This window comes from Oryx dammah, unplaced genomic scaffold (genome assembly GCF_014754425.2).
Source record: "Oryx dammah isolate SB20612 unplaced genomic scaffold, SCBI_Odam_1.1 HiC_scaffold_20, whole genome shotgun sequence".
In the NCBI taxonomy this organism is placed as follows: domain Eukaryota; kingdom Metazoa; phylum Chordata; class Mammalia; order Artiodactyla; family Bovidae; genus Oryx; species Oryx dammah.
Genome location: NW_024070204.1, coordinates 38,679,537 through 38,698,216, shown reverse-complemented (window position 1 = coordinate 38,698,216; position 18,680 = coordinate 38,679,537). Strand labels below are relative to the sequence as shown.

The following is an 18,680-nucleotide window of genomic DNA, read 5'->3' as shown; positions in this document are numbered from 1 at the left end:
AGAATCCCATGGACAGAGAAGCCTGGCAGGCTACAGCTCATGGGGTCACAAAGAGTGGACACAGCTGAGTGACTAACACTTTATATGACATTAAATATACTGTATTTGATTTTTTGAGCTTGGCCAATTTTTTTTGTTTGTTTGATTTTGTTTTTTTTTGATGGGGCCACGGCACTTAGGATCTTAGTTCCTTGACCAGAAATTGAACCTGTGCCTCCTGCAGTAGAAATGCGGAGTCTTAACCACTGGACTGCTAGGGAAGTCCCCAAATTTAGTCAGTTTTTGGTATTATAACTAATTTCAGCAATTACAGAGGACACTGAATGCTGTCTACCTTTATTTGACACCTTGGTGTAATGTTTTTGAAGCTAGTTTTTTTTTTTTTTTAAGATTAATGAAATTGTGTAGTAGCAAATGAAAATGAATTACTTAAAATATTTCCATGAGTTTATCCTGTGCTTTACTGCCTGTTGTCTAAAGACAGCACAAGGGCTATTCTGAGCAGAGACTCTATGCCTGTGGTTTCTGCTCAGTAGCCATTGAGCTTTGATGTGAAATGAGAGTGCTTGTCGCCAGTGGTCAGGTGGCCTAGATTCTTAAGATCCTGACTTCTAGGCTGACCTTCATGATTAATGGGACAACTGGTACAGAGGTCTGTCTAAGCCATTGGTAGAGTGGGCGGGCCCTGCATACCTGCACCTTAGGCCACTCTGTCCTTGGAGCTTTTGATGCTGGATGTTTGATGGAATCCAACACAGTAGCTTGTGAAAGTACATAGAGATATTCCTCTCTCAAAGACACACCTATCCTTGAATCCAAGTGAAAGAAACATTGCTAGCACAAAGGGCTGGTAAGACACAGCTGTGAATTATTCCTCTTTACCAAAGAATTTTTCCTTTCAATTTACACTCTCAGAAACAAGAACACATTTAAATTTTTATTATTAGAGTAAGTACATGAATTTAGGAACTTGGGAATGCAGAAGCATCAGCAAAATTGGCCCCCTCTTTTTATACCTCAGGGTCTGATGTGGGGGTTGTAGTTTCAAAAATTTCATTGGAAGTTGGTTCTCCAGAATGATCTTTATAAGTGACTCACAAATTACCCATGAATATTTCAGTTAATTTCAGCAATAGATTTCTCTTTAATAAGAGTATAATTACTATACCTTCTCAGATAAAGCACTTGCTACTTAATGTTTAACAAGAGCAAGTTCAGTGAAGTATTTAACTATAGAAACAAAGTAGCATTTCAGTTAAAAGATTTAGAGAAATTAGACTCATTAATATCCATTTTATTTTTCTGTATATAATTATATGTTGAAAATGAAAAATAGTTCTTTCTCTTAACCCCATAAATGTGATATGATTCCATTAAGTGGCTATTGCATTGTTTTTATATATAAAATAGCTATAGAACTTTTGGAAAATATGATATACTTTTAAAAAGATTCACAGAGTCTTAGATTACAGAAATTCTTTTAATCTGTAATTAAAGCTGAGAGAAACACTTCTTATTTTTGGCCTTCTTTACACACTTCCTTATTCCCTCACCCCTAATGTAGGAAAAGTGCAAGGAATTTCAACTTGCCGATGTGCAAAGCTGCAGAAACCACAGTGGTGGAGGTAAGCGAAGAGGTTATTTCTGATTTCCTAATGTTGCTTTTTTAAAGTTGATGTTATGTGTTAGTTTAAGAAAAAGTACTACAGTTCATTTGTTTTTATGAAGGACAATGACCATTTTTTTCATTTGAGATGTTGAAGGATTTTATTTAAATATATGATAGTTGAAATTTTGCTGGAATTTGAGCTCTCTGGTTAGCTAGGATCTCACCAGAATGCTCACTTTGGGAAACAAGCTATGAGGCTGACCAGCTCATAAAACTTCTTTGGTACTTGAGCAAAGTGGACCTTCTTGGGTAAAATCTCAGGGATGAATTTTTCTAAACAGAATCCTAAGGAAAATAATAAGTTGTATCAGGAGAAGTTCTTTATCTCACTGTGACAGAGAGTGGTGATACTCTGAGGAGGAAGGAGGGTAGTACAACTCATTGCTTTGATGTAGTTCTGTTTGGAACAGTTGAATTAATGCGCTAACTGACTCTACTTTAAACATCTCAGGGTTTGTTCTGAAGAGACTTGAATAATTCTAGAACGTGCCTAGTGTTAAAGCTCTGGGATAGAAATAGGTGCTTATACCAAAACCCTGCTGTTTTATGTTTATATATTGGAACCTGAAAGGAGACTTCAAAATGATTCATGTAGGCTTTGAGGATCACTTTGGAACCAGATTTTCATGGGATTTGAGATATATTTCCCCACAGGAGGGCTTTATAGGATCCCATCTTGGGATCTGGAAATGAGAATGTATGTTCTTGATTTTTCTTGTTATGGTGCCATTGTACTTGACATCTTTTCATTCCTTCAAGCTCTTGGCCAAGATGATATTTCATGGAGGCAGTGCTGCTGTATTTTTGAAACAATCAAATGTTAAAATTCTCTTGGAAAGTACAGTGTATTATTATTTTACTCGATAGCCATAGTTTGGCTTCTTTTTTTTCCCCTCTTATGGAAGAATGGTTAATTGACAATATTTGAAGTATACTATTTTTAAAGTGCTGGGAAATGTGGTACTTTCAACATTGGCAGGACGGTTTCTTTTGCAGTGGCTTCAGTATATTTTCTGCATTTAAAATGGATAATGTGATTTAATCTGTGAAATTTTTAAAAATAAAATCATCTAATGACCTCTCCATTGCACACACCTGTAACAGTACTGAAAAAAGCCTATAAACACAGCTTAAACTAATTGGTAGTTTAACACTGTTGATTGTATGTACCTCTGTAAAACTGCCACAAACGAGTATTTTTTCTCTGAGTACTATGGGGTCAATATGCATTGTCCTGGGTGATTTTCTTTCTTTTTTTTCCCTTTTATAATCTAGTTCTTTTCAGCCAGTCTTATCTCTTCCGAAAGCAGGAAGTGAACCTCTAGTAGTCCGAGAATTAGTGAAGATATTTGAAAAGATGTTTGCTGTTGGCATAAGGGAAAGGGAGATAAAATCCTTTAATTGAGCCTGCAAATATGATAAAGGCTACCCTCCCATGTACAAGAACAGACATCTCTTATTCACAGCTCTCTGTCCTGTTAGACAGACTCACATTAGGATCCCCTTCAATATAGTGCTGCTGACTGCCACTCCTAATTGATTATACCTGCACTGTCCAGTATACTAGCCAGTACCCACATGCAGCTTTTAAAATTTAAACTCTTGTTGTTGTTCAGTGACTTAAGTTGTGTCCAACTCTTTGCGACTCTTATGTACTGCAGCATGCCAGGCTCCTTTGTCCTTCACTGTCTCCCAGATTTGCTCAAACTCATGTCCATTGAGTCGATGATAGCATCCAACCATCTCATCCTCTATTACCCCCTTTTCTTCCTGCCCTCAGTCTTTCCCAGCATCAGGGTCTTTTCCAGTGAGTCAGCTCTTTGTATCAGGTGGCCAAAGGATTGGATATTCAGCTTTAACATTAGTCCTTTCAAAAAATATTTAGGGTTGATTTCCTTTGGGATTGACTGGTTTGATCTCCTTGCAGTCCAAGGGACTTTCAAGAGTCTTCTCCAGCACCACAGTTCAAAAGCATTAATTCTTCAGCACTCAGCTTTGTTTATGGTCCAGCTCTGACATTCATACATGACTAATGGAAAAATGATAGTTTTGACTATATGGACCTTTGTCAGCAAAGTGATGTCTCTGCTTTTGAATGTTCTGTCTAGGTTTGTCATAGCTTTTCTTCCAAGGAACAAACGTCTTTTAATTTCATGGCTACAGTCACTGTACTCAGTGATTTTTGGAGCCCAAGAAAATGAAACCTGTCACTACTTCTCCCATCTATTTGCCATGAAGTGATGGGACTGGATGCCATGATCTTAGTTTTTTGAATGTTGAATTTTAAGCCAGCTATTTCACTCTCCTCTTCCATCCTCATGAAGAGGCTCTATAGTTCCTTTTTGCTTTCTGCCATTAGAATGGTATTATCTGCATATCTGAGGTTGTTGATATTTCTCCCGGTAATCTTGATTCCAGCTCATTCTTCACCCAGTCCAGCATTTTGCATGATGTACTTTGCATACAAGTTAAATAAGCAGGGTGACAATACATAGCCTTGATGTACTTCTTTCCCAATTTTGAACTAGTGCATTCATTGCTCTAGGTCCGGTCCTGACTGTTGTTTCTTGATCTGCATACAAGTTTCTCAGGAGACAGGTAAAGTGGTTTGGTATTCCCATGTCATGAAGAATTTTCCAGTTTGTTGTGATCCACACAGTCAAAGGTTTTAGCATAGTCAATGAAACAGAAGTAGATGTTTTTTTCTGGAATTCCTTGCTTTCTCTATGATCCAATGGATGTTGGCAATTTGATCTCTGATTCCTCTGCCTTTTCTAAATACAGCTTGTACATCTGGAAACTCTCAGTTCATGTACTGCTAAAGCCTAGCTTGAAGGATTTTGAGCATTACCTTGCTAGCATGAGAAATGAGCAGAATTGAACATTCTTTGACATTGCCTTTCCTTGGGATCCAGTCCTGTGGCCACTGCTGAGTTTTCCAAATTTACTGGCATATTAAGTGCAGCACTTTCACAGCATCATCTTTTAGGATTTGAAACAGCTCAGCTGGAATTCCATCACCTCCACTAGCTTTGTTCATAGTAATGCTTCCTAAGGCCCACTTGACTTCACACTCCACAATGTCTGGCTCTAGCTGAGGAACCACACGATCATGGTTATTTGGGTAATTAAGACGTATTTTGTGTGGTTTTTCTGTGTGTTCTTGCCACCTCTTCTTAGTGTCTTCCACTTTTGTTATGTCCTTGCTGTTTCTGTCCTTATTTAAATTTAAAAGTTTAAATTAAATAAAGTAAAAGTTCAGGTTGTTTTTCATTGGTTCCATGTAGTAGTGACTACTGTGTTGATCAACATAGATAAAGAACATGATCATCCCTGTAGAAAGTTTTATTGGACAGAGGCTAATTAGAAGTATCAAGATGAAATCTAATTTGTAGTTCTAGTTTAGGAATGTAAGCAAAACAGCAATTTAGACAATAAATTATGGTAAGGTTGCCCCCTCTGCCTGCTCACAGTAGAAGAGGTCCACATGGCTTTAGGTTGAATTGGAAGAACTGAGCTCTTGGAAGCGTAAAATGTTTGAAATTGGGGTTGATGAATAGACTGGGTGTTTTCTGATAATGAAGGATCTATCTAGGGTGTGAGTTTTGTATTATTCTTAGTCCAGTGAGTACCCTGGACCTCCAGCTCTTCTTCTGTGCTGTGTTCTTTGTACTCTGTGACCTGCATTGGCCTTCAGGACTCTATAATTCTTTTCCTCCAGCCCTATCCTGCTTTCTTGTGTAATGGTCTTGGTAAGATGGGTGATTGTGAGCTGGTTTAACAGGGAGTCCTTAGAGATCACAAATTAGCTGCATATGTTCCTGCCTGTTCAGTATTGACGGTAATAATAACTACTATTAATCAAGTATTTATTCTGTATAACTCACGTCTGTATTTTAATGGATTTTTAAAAATATTCACAATAGTCTTATGGGATAGGAGTCATTATTATCCTTATTTTACAGATGAGGGCGATAAAGCACAGAGAGGTGAGGTTGTGTACCTATGTCACACAGCTAGGTGGAGCTAAGATAGACCCATAGGAAGCATGATTCCCAGGTACCTGCGCTTTTCCACTACTTTATGAAATACTCTCAAATCATCATTAGTGGGTGATATTTCAAAATCTTGAAAGATACTGAGTTTCTGAAAGTAGTCCATTTCAGTGCTGTTAGAATCAAGCAGATAGGGAGTTTGAGGCCAGTATATTCCTCTATCTCCAGTCTTCTTTGCCAGTTATTCCAGTGAAGGTCTTTTTGCCTCTTGTACCATCTGCCTCCAAGAGGGCTTTGAGAAAAGCATCATCCTAGGTGGGATCAGTAGCCCTGTGAATTAGTTTAGTCCTCCTCTTAGACTCTGTTCATTCTATTACGTAGCCTCTCTGAGCTGTGCAGCTTTTCACAAACTTCCCTGAATGTGGTGATTGAATGTCTATTCTAGTCTAGCAGGAACTTAAAGCAGTGTGCGCTTTGACAACAACTACACCATACATTTCAGACAAACACATTTTTTTTAGACCTCTTAGCTCATCTCCTTTCTCTTATAGATCAGGCCAGGTAGAACTTTTCAGTAGCAGGATCTGGGGTGAAGCCTGCCTCCTTGCAGCTTCACCCCACTCCTGGGGCTGCATCTTTTCAGCCTTTCTCCCTTGGTACCCACTATAACTTGAGTTTTAAAGGGAGTCAGTGGGTGGGGGGGTGGTAGTACTATAAATATTAGCGATGATTCCTTAAGAGTGTAGATGCTCAATCGTGTCCAACTGTTTGCAGCTCCATGGACTGTAGCCTGCCAGGCTCCTTTTTCCATGGGCTTCTCCAGGCAAGAGTACTGGAGTGGTTTGCCATTCTCTTCTCCAGGGGATCTTCCTGACCCAGGGATTGAACCCAGGTCTCCTACACTGCAGGTGGGATTCTTTACCATACAGGGAAGCCCCAATGATTCCCTCAGGTACCTTAAAATCTTTGGGGACTTTTTTTTTGCTGTGCTGTGCAGCATGTGGGATATTCCCCAAGCAGGAATCGAATCCTCTGCCCACTGCATTGGAAGCTCAGAGTCCTAGCCACTGGGCTACCATGGAAGTCTCTCTTTTTGAACTTAGAAACAGGATGGCGGAAGAACATGCGAGCCATCTCTTTCCTTTTTTGCTTCATAATTTCTCCTCTAATTGACAAGATGTAAAACCAGTATATTTATCTTGAAGAGAATATCAAAATGACCCTTGGCATGAATTATTTCTTGTTTCTCTTAAAGTGAGACATTCCTCCTTTTTGGAAGTGTTTTACCTTTCAGATGTGTTCTAAACAAAGGTGAGTTGTAGAAAACCAAAGAGGTGATCAGTATGTCTTTTTCCTTTTAACAGAACTGATAGGAATATTGCATTGCATCTCTTAAAACCTGCAGCCAGTGGTCTGTTTCATCACAAAGTTGGCTGTCTCTTTCTCCCTCTTAAGGAACCTGGGGGTAGTTGCTTGGGAAAAATAGTACAAGTGGGTGTACGTATTGGCACACATGCCACAAACACATTTCTCTTTTTAGGCCAGGCAGTGTTATTTCTGGACCTTCTCTTTGAGTGGGTGAAATCTTCCCTGATAAACTTCACAAGTTTAAGTGCAAAACCAGCCAGGGAACAATTCTTGGTGCTGTGTTCCATGTGTATCATGAGCAGCAGGACTCTGGAACTCATTTGGCTTCTGCAGGGATCTGTTAACCCTCGACTTCCCATGTGCTCCTTGGCCAGTCTCTTGGGTGCATATCCCATCAGTCTAGGTTTCTCTGGGAATTGTCTCTGCATTTTTTAAAAAGGCAACTTATAATAGAAAACCCCGGAGGAGGGGCGGGAACACTTCACTCAGGAGACGGTAGATATTTTGTCTCCTGCAAGCAGCCTGGCATGTCTGTGCTGTCAGGAAAGGTCATCTGACTCAGCCACCGAAGGCTGTTAAGGCTGCCTGTGACCAAAATAACCTGGCTGGTTTCGTCAAACGTGTGTTCTGGCTGGTGTTAGAAGATGGCAAGGTTTACACAAAGCTTCTTCAGCTGTTTTAGCTAATTTTAGCTTTTAGTTAAGACAAATATATTCGTTACCATAACTTCAGTAAAGTTATTTTTATTATATTTATATTATGGTATATTTATGTATTTGTTTGTGAAATAATTATGTCTGTTACATATTTGATGCATACTGGTATTATATACATGTAGCCTGTGCAGGTTAGAAGGCATAATAATAAATCAAACACCTCCAGACCTACGTAAGGTAGGAATTAGAGGATTGCTTCTTCTCATTGTCATCTGCCTGCCTTTCCTGTAGAGAGACCCACTGTCAGGAATATTGTGATTATCAATCCCTTTAAAAAATGTCACAGTCATAAGGTGTGGACATATGGAAAATCATTTTCCAAAGTGATAGCATAAGACTTTTTGTTTAGAAGAGCCATGCTCTGGGGACTGTGACTTCTGTGTTCCGTGCTAGCGCTTGGCACATGCCATGGCTCCTGAGGAGGTTAATTAAAGGAAAGTATTAGGGGTTCATCTGCCATCTGGGCATAAAGACATGTTGTTTCTGATTAGTGGAGGAGGAAAAGGGCATGTTGCAGTGTAAAGGTATTATAGATTTATGTTTTTAATGTTTATTACGAAAGGTAATGGACATATACAGCAGAAAATGGAAGAGTGTAATGAACTCATCTGAGTTCATCCTAATGTTCCAATACCTGCCCACCCTTGATCACTCCTGCCCCATCTACATCCCCATCTCCTTCCTTCTCCTCTTGTAATATTTTTTAAAGTGAATTTTATTTATTTGTTGGTTTTTGGCTGCAGTGGGTCTTTGTGGCTGTGCTTGGGCTTTCTCTAGTTGTGGCAAGTGGGGCTACTCTTCATTGCAGCGTGTCAGCTTCTCATTGCAGCAGCTTCTCTTGTTGCAGAGCACCGGCTGCAGGCAGGTGGGCTTCAGGGATTGTGGTGTGTGGGCTCCATAGTGTGGTTCCCTGGGCTCTAGAGCACAGGCTTAGTAGTTGTGGCACACAGCTTAGTTGCTTCTCTGCACGTGGGATCTTCCTGGATCAGGGATTGAACCCACGTCTCCTGCTTTGGCAGGTGGACTTTCTATCACTGAGCCACCAGGGAAGCCCCCTCTTGAAGTATTTTGAAATAAGCACCAGATGTTATATCCTTCACAAGCTTACATGATGATGCTTAAGATAGACAATAGGTACAATAAGTAAAATGTATAGTATATTAGATATTGATAAATATTAAAGAAAAGGAACAAAGCATGAAAAGGGACATCAGCTGTCAAGAAAAGAAAGTTAAATTTTGTTTTTGTCTGCACTGTGAGGCTTTTGGGTTCTTTCTTCCCCGACCAGGAATTGAACCTGACCCTTCAGCAGTGAGAATGCAGAATCACTGGACCACTAGGAATTCCAAAAGTGAAATCTGGATGGGTTGGTCTATAACAGAGATGAGATATAATGCTACTGAGATGACATTTGAATAGAGACCTCAGGGAAGTAAGGAAGATAGCTCTGCAGTATCCGGCAGGGGAGTAAGCTGGGTGGCAGAAGGAGGAGCAGGTGGAATATTCCTGGTGGACTTGAAGAGTTGAAATGCCACACTGCCCTTTGTCCAGTGTGAGGTGGTGGGCCAATGAATCTTTACATGAGGGTCCATCTTTAGAGTAATGGCAGTATCTTCTTCCTACCTATGTGAAGTATTATTTCTATACTTGGTTCATTTTATAATTACTCCTGGGATGATAAGACCTAAATCTGACTTTAAAACTCTGAGATGAATGGAGAATGTGATTTTTATATTGGAACTCCCTGGCTTTTGTGACTTTCTGGCCCTCTTTGGAGAACTCTGTGTTGATACCAGCATAATCTGGCCCTCTTTGGAGAATTCTGTGTTGATACCAGCTTATGCATTATCTTCGTAGAGGAAATCATACTGGTGGTTAGTTCACATTATACTAGAAGGTGGGAACACAGTGGGTTTGTTTTAACTGTTTGACTTAATCACTTAAGTGGATCTTGTGAACATTTAATCTCCACCAAGCAGGCCAGTTAGTGTATCAAAATTTTAGAGACTGGTCATCTCCCATCCTGCTTTAGAAAAAAATAAAACTTCCTAAGAGATAAACATAATTCCTTTCCTCTTAGATTGCTTCTGTTCTTAATCTTTAGATTGATAATGCCTTTTGATATTACAGAGAAACTCATAGTTTTTCTAAGAAACAGTAAAAAGGAAAAAGAATTAGGTCCAAACAGGAAAAAATGAAAGGTTCTATCCACCCAAGAGAAACACATCTAATCACATTGAGAAACTTCGTTAGACAGATGCACTGTTAAGGACACACATCCACACACAGACGACCCCTACTCATGCCTGTGTGGGATTTATGCCCACACACAAATCTCTGATTGACATGTGGAGATGTGATGTTTATGAAAACTTGGCTGAAATGTCAAATGTGACATTCACTGTGTGAAACATGATACAGTAAATGCCTTTCACTGCACTGTAGTATTTACTTGGTAATGCTTTCTACTTCTCTTCATTAGGCAGAAGATGAGGACAGCAAGGACCTGTTTAATCCCAGTCTTCTTTAGTTCATTCACACAGGCCAGTGGAGATGAGTACTCAACACAAGTTCTTTAAAAACACAGGTGGGGTAGGAAAGCTATTTGATGCAAAATATAAAGAAGGAACCCCCTCTTCCCACCAATCTAGCAAGAACCCTGGGATCCCTCACTCCTAAGGCATAATACAGTCACTTTCTCAAGTGTTAACTTTGGGAATAGACGTGGTGAGCTATGGATATCATTTTAAATGATTGATTTTTAAGCCTGCTAAATTATCTAATATCCTTAATTTACATGTTTTTGTCTTATTACAGTTTTTCACTTACAAGATTTTATTCATGCTTTTGGATTTCATTTTTTTTTAATTGTTTGCTATGCCTCTCTGAAAGAGATAGCTATAAATTCTTCATGCTACAAATTTAGCCAGATATACATTGCTTTGACAGATGATAATATCCTTACACAACTAAATGAACTGATTGATTCTACTTATTTTGAAGTATTGAAGTGTTTAGAGACATTTCCTTGACTTTTCATAAAATGCAAAACTAATTTGAAAATATTTGAATACTAATGAAGATGTATTTAGTGAAGACACATTGTAGTTGAATATTTTGACAAAATAACCTTCTAAGTAATAGAATCACTGTTATTATTTGTTGTTTCGGCCAAGGAAGCAGTTAATATAAAAAATATGAAGTTAGTGAGTGCCCAAATTAACTTCACTGCAATTTTTTTTTTTTTTTTTTGCGTACTCTTAAAGGGTGCTGAATATAATCCTTAAACTAATGACCATTTACATCCAGAAGAATAGCAGGATAGAAGTATGGTTTATTAATGGTAAAAATATATTAAATCAAGTGCTAATCCTGACATTTTATTTCTTGTTGCTTGGTAACAATGTGAGAACTCTGTAAGAGTTCCTTTATCTCAGCTACAATGGACTTCATTGCATTGTGGGGTAGAAATACCAATTACAGCAAGTCATTTGTATGCCATTATCCTTACAAAATTTTGGTGCTATTTTTTTATTGTTGGTGCAGAGATCCTAAAAGAGTCATTTTAATAATACATCCCTCCTTTTTTGATGGATTGGTAGATTTTATTTTAGCTATTTTGGGCTTTTTGGCTTTGTATCTGTGTATAATTTTTGAGGCTTCACAAATTTGTCTTTATCTGTCTACACTGTATAAACCTATGCTTTTGAATTTCATCATAAATATGTACGTTCTAAGTGATTGTTCATGAGTTCTTAGTGAACATCTTTTATACTTGACCACTTAAGAGGAGAGAAAAGAATACCTGCGTGGAATTTTTTTCTCATAAAAATAGTGAGGACATATGCATCATCCTTCTCTAATATAGAGCATTTCTAGTTTTAGAACCTACTTTAGGAAAAGGGAGCCTGTTGAACAAGTGTGATAAAAGTGAAAGGCTAATTTCTGTTGTGTATACTGTATATATCCTATATACTATTAGTTCATAATTATTATTTATAACAAAGATTGATAAACTGCAATCTGTGACCTGTTCTGTACTGCCTAAGAGGTAAGAAATTTTTTTAATATATATATTTTAAAGGGTTGTTTGAAAAAAAGAAAAGAACAATATGTGACAGAGACAGTATGGAGCCTGCAAAGCCTTAAACATTATCTGGCCCTTTACAGAAAAAAGCTTTCAAACCCTTGATTTATGGCATAATTTCCATGTGTATACTCTAAATATATTAAATGTCACTAAGTATTATTTTCTAAAGGACCAGTGAACTTAAGTAGAACTGAAATAAATAATGATAGCTGGTTTGAAGAGAATCAGTAAAAAAATTAAATTGAATAATATGAATTTGTGTAGAAGTAGTAAAATGATTATGTAATTTAGTAGGTCTGTATTGGGGACAACCATGAAGAAAGGAAGATTATACACAGCAACTTACTTATCTTGCCATGGTTTTTATAGTTTCTTTACTATCTCAATGCTTCTGTCAATAAATCTGACTTTAATACAGTTTTGTACTGATAGACTCATTTTATTGGAAGCATCTTGCCTTTTCTTGCCCATTAGATTTTAGCACATACTTGAGGGCCAGTTTCTTATGTATAGTGCTTGTATCCTGGGGTGATGGGGTGAGGACTTCTCCAACCTGACCTGGGCCCAGCACGCACCTGCAACTCCTGCTGGCTGGCAGAGTGTCCAGGAGTTGCAGAAATGGTCCAGAGTTGGAGTTGTTCTGTGTGCCTGGGGTTTGGAAGGGCTCTGCAGCCCTGGGTTTTCATCTCCCCTGGAGCTCTGCCCCCCGCCTCTCAGAGACAGCCTAGGAGAAGACTCGTGGATAGACTTTGGGCAAGGTGAGACTGGTTGTCTCAGCCTTCCAAACCAGGGATTTTAGCTTCTGATTTTCTTTTTAATCAGGAATATGTTTGTAAGAATTATCTGATTATGTCTTATTTATTGCTAAGGGAAACTGGAAATCAGAAAGTTCACTAGGGTAGTCGTGTGCTTTCTTATCTGGCACTAGTCCTCTTAAGGAATAGAAAAGGCTCCATCCAGCCAAAATGTACTCTAATAATTAAAGATGAAGTCAATTATTTATTTACTAATTTTTGCTTTGCCATTCCGCTTATGGGATTTTAGCTCCCTGATTAGGGATTGAACCTGGGACCCTGGCAGTGAGAGTCCCAACCACTGGACCACCAGGGAATTCCTGAAAGTCAATTATTTCAGCTAGATTCGCCTCCTCGTTCTTGTAAGCAAAGGCCCAGAAAACCCTATGCTTGAGTACCACTTCTGTATTAACATGCGTTTTATATTACTTTGTAATGCTTTATGTTTTGAAAGTGATTTTGTATATGTGTATCTTGTTTGATCCTCTTAATCACCAGGTAAGGTAGGAGGAGAAGCAGTTTTATTATATTACCCATGAGGAAACTGAGACATAGATACATTTCTGGAATAGATCAGTAGGAAGTTGAATGGCTTAATGAAAGGGACATTTGAAAGACTTGGAGTCCTGCTTTTCCACATTTCCTCTACCGTGGTCCTGCCATTACAATGCTGAAGCTTTCCTTTTTTAATTTTAATTTTTGCTTTTATTTTAACATTCAAAAGATTTTGTATTGGGACACAGTTGATTATCCTTCTTTCTTTTTTAAAAAAATTAAGTTTTTTTTTGTTACATAGTCTTCATTGCTATGAATGGGCTTCTCTAGTTGCAGTAAGCAGGGGCTGCTCTTCGTTGTGGTGCATGAGCTTCTCATTGCATTGGCTTCTCTTGTTGCTGAGCTCAGGCTCTAGGCACACGAGCTTCAGCAGTTGTAGCGCGTGGGCTCAGTAGTGTGGCACACAGGCTTAGTTGCTCCGAGGCATGTAGAATCTTCCCATAACAAGGAATGAACCTATGTCCCCTGCATTGGCAGGCAGATTCTTTCCTATCCACTGTACCACCAGGGAAGTCCTGAAGCTTTATTTCTAAAACAATGAACAACAAGAAGAATTGTGAAACTCTGAAAATGTAGCTAAGCTTTTATAGAAGCTTGTACCTTATTTTAAATAAAAATGAGAGGGTTGTGATTTTAGGTGATGTGTGGAGAATGGATTTTTATGGAGGCAGGAAAGAAGACACATGGTAGCCAATGAGGAGGCTGTTGCTGTGATCCAGGCAAGAGGGGGCTGTGGCTTGGACTTGAGTGGTGGAGTGGAGATGGGGAGAGGTAGTGGAACTGAGGTATACAGTATTTTGGAAGAGGAATATTTTCAGACTTGCTAATGCCTTGGATGTAGACTAGGGTAGGGGGATGGCAGAGACTAAAACGATTCCTACTCTACTTAAGCAATGGTGTGTGTCACCTATAGAGTTGAGAAAGCCTGGTAACAGCTTTTGGAAGGAGAAGTAACAAGAACCCAGCTAGGATTGATTGGCATTTTTAGGCATTCAAATGGTGATGTAGGTGAAGATGGACATGTATGTGTTGTGCTCAGAGGAGAGGTCTAGAAAGAGTTATGCAGTTAGAAATAATCTACATGTATTTGATAAGTAGTCATGGAATGGAAAAGACCACTTAGGGGAAAGGTCCTGGAATCAAGCATTAGGAGTCTCAGTATATTTATTTATTTATTTGGTGAACAGTATCTGAGGTAAAGAATCACACCTTTGCCTCTCTGTGACATTGTGACTTTGGGCAAATAAATGTACTTAAGAATCCCAGCTTCTTTATAGCATCTCCTATTTCTATTCTCAGGTCTATTTTGAATGTCTGTGGGTTAGGGCATTTGGACGTGTTTTGTAAAGCTCTGAAGTGCTATGTTCTCACCTTGATCCCTCCTGCTGCTTTGATTAATGAACCTCAGATGACTGTGGTTTTCACTGGCCCAGTGACAATGACTGTAGAACCACCCTGTGAATAGTACCTGGCAGGGTATACCTGCCTTATCCTTTCCCTGTCTTCCACAGTTCTTGAGATTTAAGGAAATAAAAATTTCATAATACCTCCAATTTCTAAAATATTAGTGCATTATCAAAAACTAATTGTTTTTGATAATAACAAAAAGCAAAAATTAATTAGGTATTCAAAATATAATGCCTGATTAATTTTTGAATATATTGTTCACTTTGCTTGCATGCGTGCTAAGTCACTTCAGTTGTGTCTGACTCTGTGTGGCCCTATGCACTGCAGCCTGCCAGGCTCCTCTGTCCATTGGATTCTCCAGGCAAGAATACCGGAGTGGGTTGCCATGCCCTCCTCAGAGAAGTCTTCCCAACCCAGGGATTGAACCTGCATCTCTTATGTCTACCCTGCATTGGCAGGTGGGTTCTTTATCATTAACACCAGCTGGGAAGCCATTATTAGCTTTGAGTGAGTGAGTGAAGTTGCTCAGTCATGTCCGACTCTTCGCGACCCCATGGAACTGTAGCCTACCAGGCTCCTCTGTCCATGGGATTTTCCAGGCAATAATACTGGAGTGGATTGCCATTTCCTTCTCCAGGGGATCTTCCCAACCCAGGGATTGAACCCGGGTTTCCTGCATTGTAGACAGACGCTTTACCATCTGAGCCACCAGGGAAGTCCTTATTGTTAGCTTTCAGTTCAGTTCAGTTCAGTCGCTCAGTCGTGTCCGACTCTTTGGGACCCCATGAATCGCAGCACGCCAGGCCTCCCTGTCCATCACCAACTCCCGGAGTTCACACAGACTCACATCCATCGAGTCAGTGATGCCATCCAGCCATCTCATCCTCGGTCGTCCCCTTCTCCTCCTGCCTCCAATCCCTCCCAGCATCAGAGTCTTTTCCAGTGAGTCAGCTCTTCTCATGAGGTGGCCAAAGTACTGGAGTTTCAGCTTTAGCATCATTCCTTCCAAGAAATCCCAGGGCTGATCTCCTTCAGAATGGACTGGTTGGATCTCCTTGCATGCAGTCCAAGGGACTCTCAAGAGTCTTCTCCAATACCACAGTTCAAAAGCATCAATTCTTCGGCACTCTGCCTTCTTCACAGTCCAACTCTCACATCCATACATGACCACAGAAAAAACCATAGCCTTGATTAGACGGACCTTAGTTGGCAAAGTAATGTCTCTGCTTTTAAATATACTATCTAGGTTGGTCATAACTTTTCTTCCAAGGAGTAAGTGTCTTTTAATTTCATGGCTGCAATCACCATCTGCAGTGATTTTGGAGCCCCCCAAAATAAAGTCTGACACTGTTTCCACTGTTTCCCCATCTATTTCCCATGAAGTGATGGGACCGGAGGCCATGATCTTAGTTTTCTGAATGTTGAGCTTTAAGCCAACTTTTTCACTCTCCACTTTCACTTTCATCAAGAGGCTTTTTAGTTCTTCTTCACTTTCTGCCATAAGGGTGGTGTCATCTGCATATCTGAGGTTATTGATATTTCTCCTGGCAATCTTGATTCCAGCTTGTGCTTCTTCCAGTCCAGCGTTTCTCATGATGTACTCTGCATAGAAGTTAAATAAGCAGGGTGACAATATACAGCCTTGACGTACTCCTTTTCCTATTTGGAACCAGTCTGTTGTTCCATGTCCAGTTCTAACTGTTGCTTCCTGACCTGCATATATCAGCAGTAAATTATCTAATATTTAAAGCTCATCAAAGTCAGCCTAAATATGTTGATAGCTTACATCAAGCAAATGCAGTGATGACTTTTAAGGGGAGCACTACAGACCCCTTATAAAAAGTAATGTTGTTAGAGATCTGTCATTTCATTAGCTCAAGTTGCATACAGTAAAAAAAAATGATGACCAATCTCTGCTGTCATATTTTAAATGGAGGATTAGCCATGATCTGTTTATCTCTTTTTGTACTTTGGCTCAGAAGGTTCAAATATTCTGGTTTTGGGTGGAAACTAACGTTTGTTCTCTGATAAAACATACTTATGCTGAATATCCTTCTTGAATTTTTTCCACTGAAAGTAACATTTATTGTTTTAGGGGGTGTAAGAGAAACAGAATGAATAAAGAGATCCTTAGATACTCGTTGATGCTTTATGTTCAACTCAGTGCACACCACTACCTACAAACATCAGAGGGACTAAGAGTCCAGAAATAAATGCTTATTTCTTTAGGATGCAGCACACTGCTACATATAAGTACATTAGTCTGCAGATGTGTTTTCACTGCCTCCTTATGAAAGCTTTGCCTTACTGAATTTTCAGACTCAGGGAAAAGTATGTTTTATTTAGTTTGTTTTTCGATGAAATGATTTGAAACAGTTTATTTGGGAGAAATAATGAACGATTAGAAACCAAGAATGACTTAACTGTTAGAAAGTACTTACCTGAGGTTTTGCTTTTCACATTTTCTGATACCTGTAGTCAGCTGTGGTTCAAAAATATTGAATGGAATATTGCAGAATAAACAATTCATAGGTTTTAAATAGGGTGATGAAATCTCATCCCCTCCAGCTTTGTCCCACCTGGGATCCTCAGTTGTCAACATCTTCTGCTCCTAATACCCAGCCATCAATATAATGTCTCTATGATTCAGGATCTGCCAGAGCAGTTGGTCCTCCTTCTGACATATCATCAGAAGGTCAGTACAGTAAGTCCCTTATATATGTATGAGTTCAGTTCTGAGAGCACCTTCAAAAGTCCAGTTTGTTCGTTAAGTCCAACAAAGTTAATCTAGGTACCCAACTAACTCAATCAGCTATATAGTATTGTACTGTAGTAGGCTTTAATAATTTTCACACAAATAATGGATAAAAAACACAAAAATAAAAACATTTTTAATCTTACAGTATAGTATCTTGAAAAGTGCAGCAGTACAGTATTCTGACAGTACAACCTTTTGCCTCAGTCCACTCTCTCAATTATTTTCACTTTTGTTTTCATTGTTATCATTTGGTGCTTCTTAGCTGTACCAGCTACATCACCACTGCTTTTATGCTGGCTTCTGGACATCCTGGGCTTGAAATCATGATACTGTACCACTGTATTCTACACGGCACTGTACAGTAAAGTACACAAAGTCACTCCTCATAGAGGATGCATACACGTGACAATGTATGCCAGAAAAGTGAACTAACTTACGTGATAGGACATGAGACCACACGTTTACACCTTTGAAAATTTGCAACCTGAAGGTTCATGCATAGGCTACTTAACTGTAGCAGTCTAACGTTCCGTTACATTGCCTCTGTCATTCACCTCACTTCATCTCATGGGCATCTCGTCATCTCACATGATCACAGGAAGAAGGGGGAGCACAGAACAATAAGGTGATTTGAGAGAGCAAGACCACATTCACATATCTTCTATTATAATATATTGTTATAATTGCCCTGTTTTATTATTAATTATTGTAATTTATTATTGTGCCTAATTTATAAGTTAAACTTTATCATAGGTCTGTATGTATAGAATAAAAATGTATGTATAAGGGTTCAGTGCTCTCCACAGTTTCAGACGTCCACTGAGGTCTTGGAATATATTCTGTGTGGACAGGAAGCTCTGGTAATAGTTTTTTGTTCTGTTTTTCTTTCCATGAAGAAGCCCAGACCACTCATGTCCGGGAATATAGGTCACTTTCTCTCCGACTTGGCTTCTGAAATTTAATGTTAATTTCTGTCACTGAATAACTAAGGCTGCACTCAGTTTCTTTGAAGAGAATTTTAAGTCCAAATCCTATGGAGGGAAGTTAAACAGGAGCCTGAATAACCTAGTATCTTTGCTGTGCTTGCTGTGGAAAGGAGCTGGGTTATTCATTTAAAGAAGCTATTTTAGTTTCCTTAATAATTACAGGAAAGGATACAAGTTTTGCCTTGTATTCTTGAAAAGATTCTTTTCAGTTTAGAATTTTATTTTAAATTTTGGAAAAAGTTTGCTGTCACAGACAAAACTCCGGGAAGAAAAATTCATTATTATCAAATTCAGACAAATAGAGGTTGACTGTTAAAAGCTACAGGATTAAGATTGTTGAGT

The 18,680-nt window shown here is 39.0% G+C and overlaps 1 protein-coding gene across 1 annotated transcript in view; it reads left to right on the top strand.

Annotated features, from left to right (window-relative positions):
* Positions 1-18,680, top strand: part of OXCT1 (3-oxoacid CoA-transferase 1) — a 159,965-nt gene that overhangs the window by 33,088 nt on the left and 108,197 nt on the right. Inside the window, exon 7 of the mRNA XM_040262424.1 lies at positions 1,565-1,625. Coding sequence (XP_040118358.1) covers positions 1,565-1,625 — 61 coding nt within the window. The remainder of the gene's footprint in view (positions 1-1,564; positions 1,626-18,680) is intronic.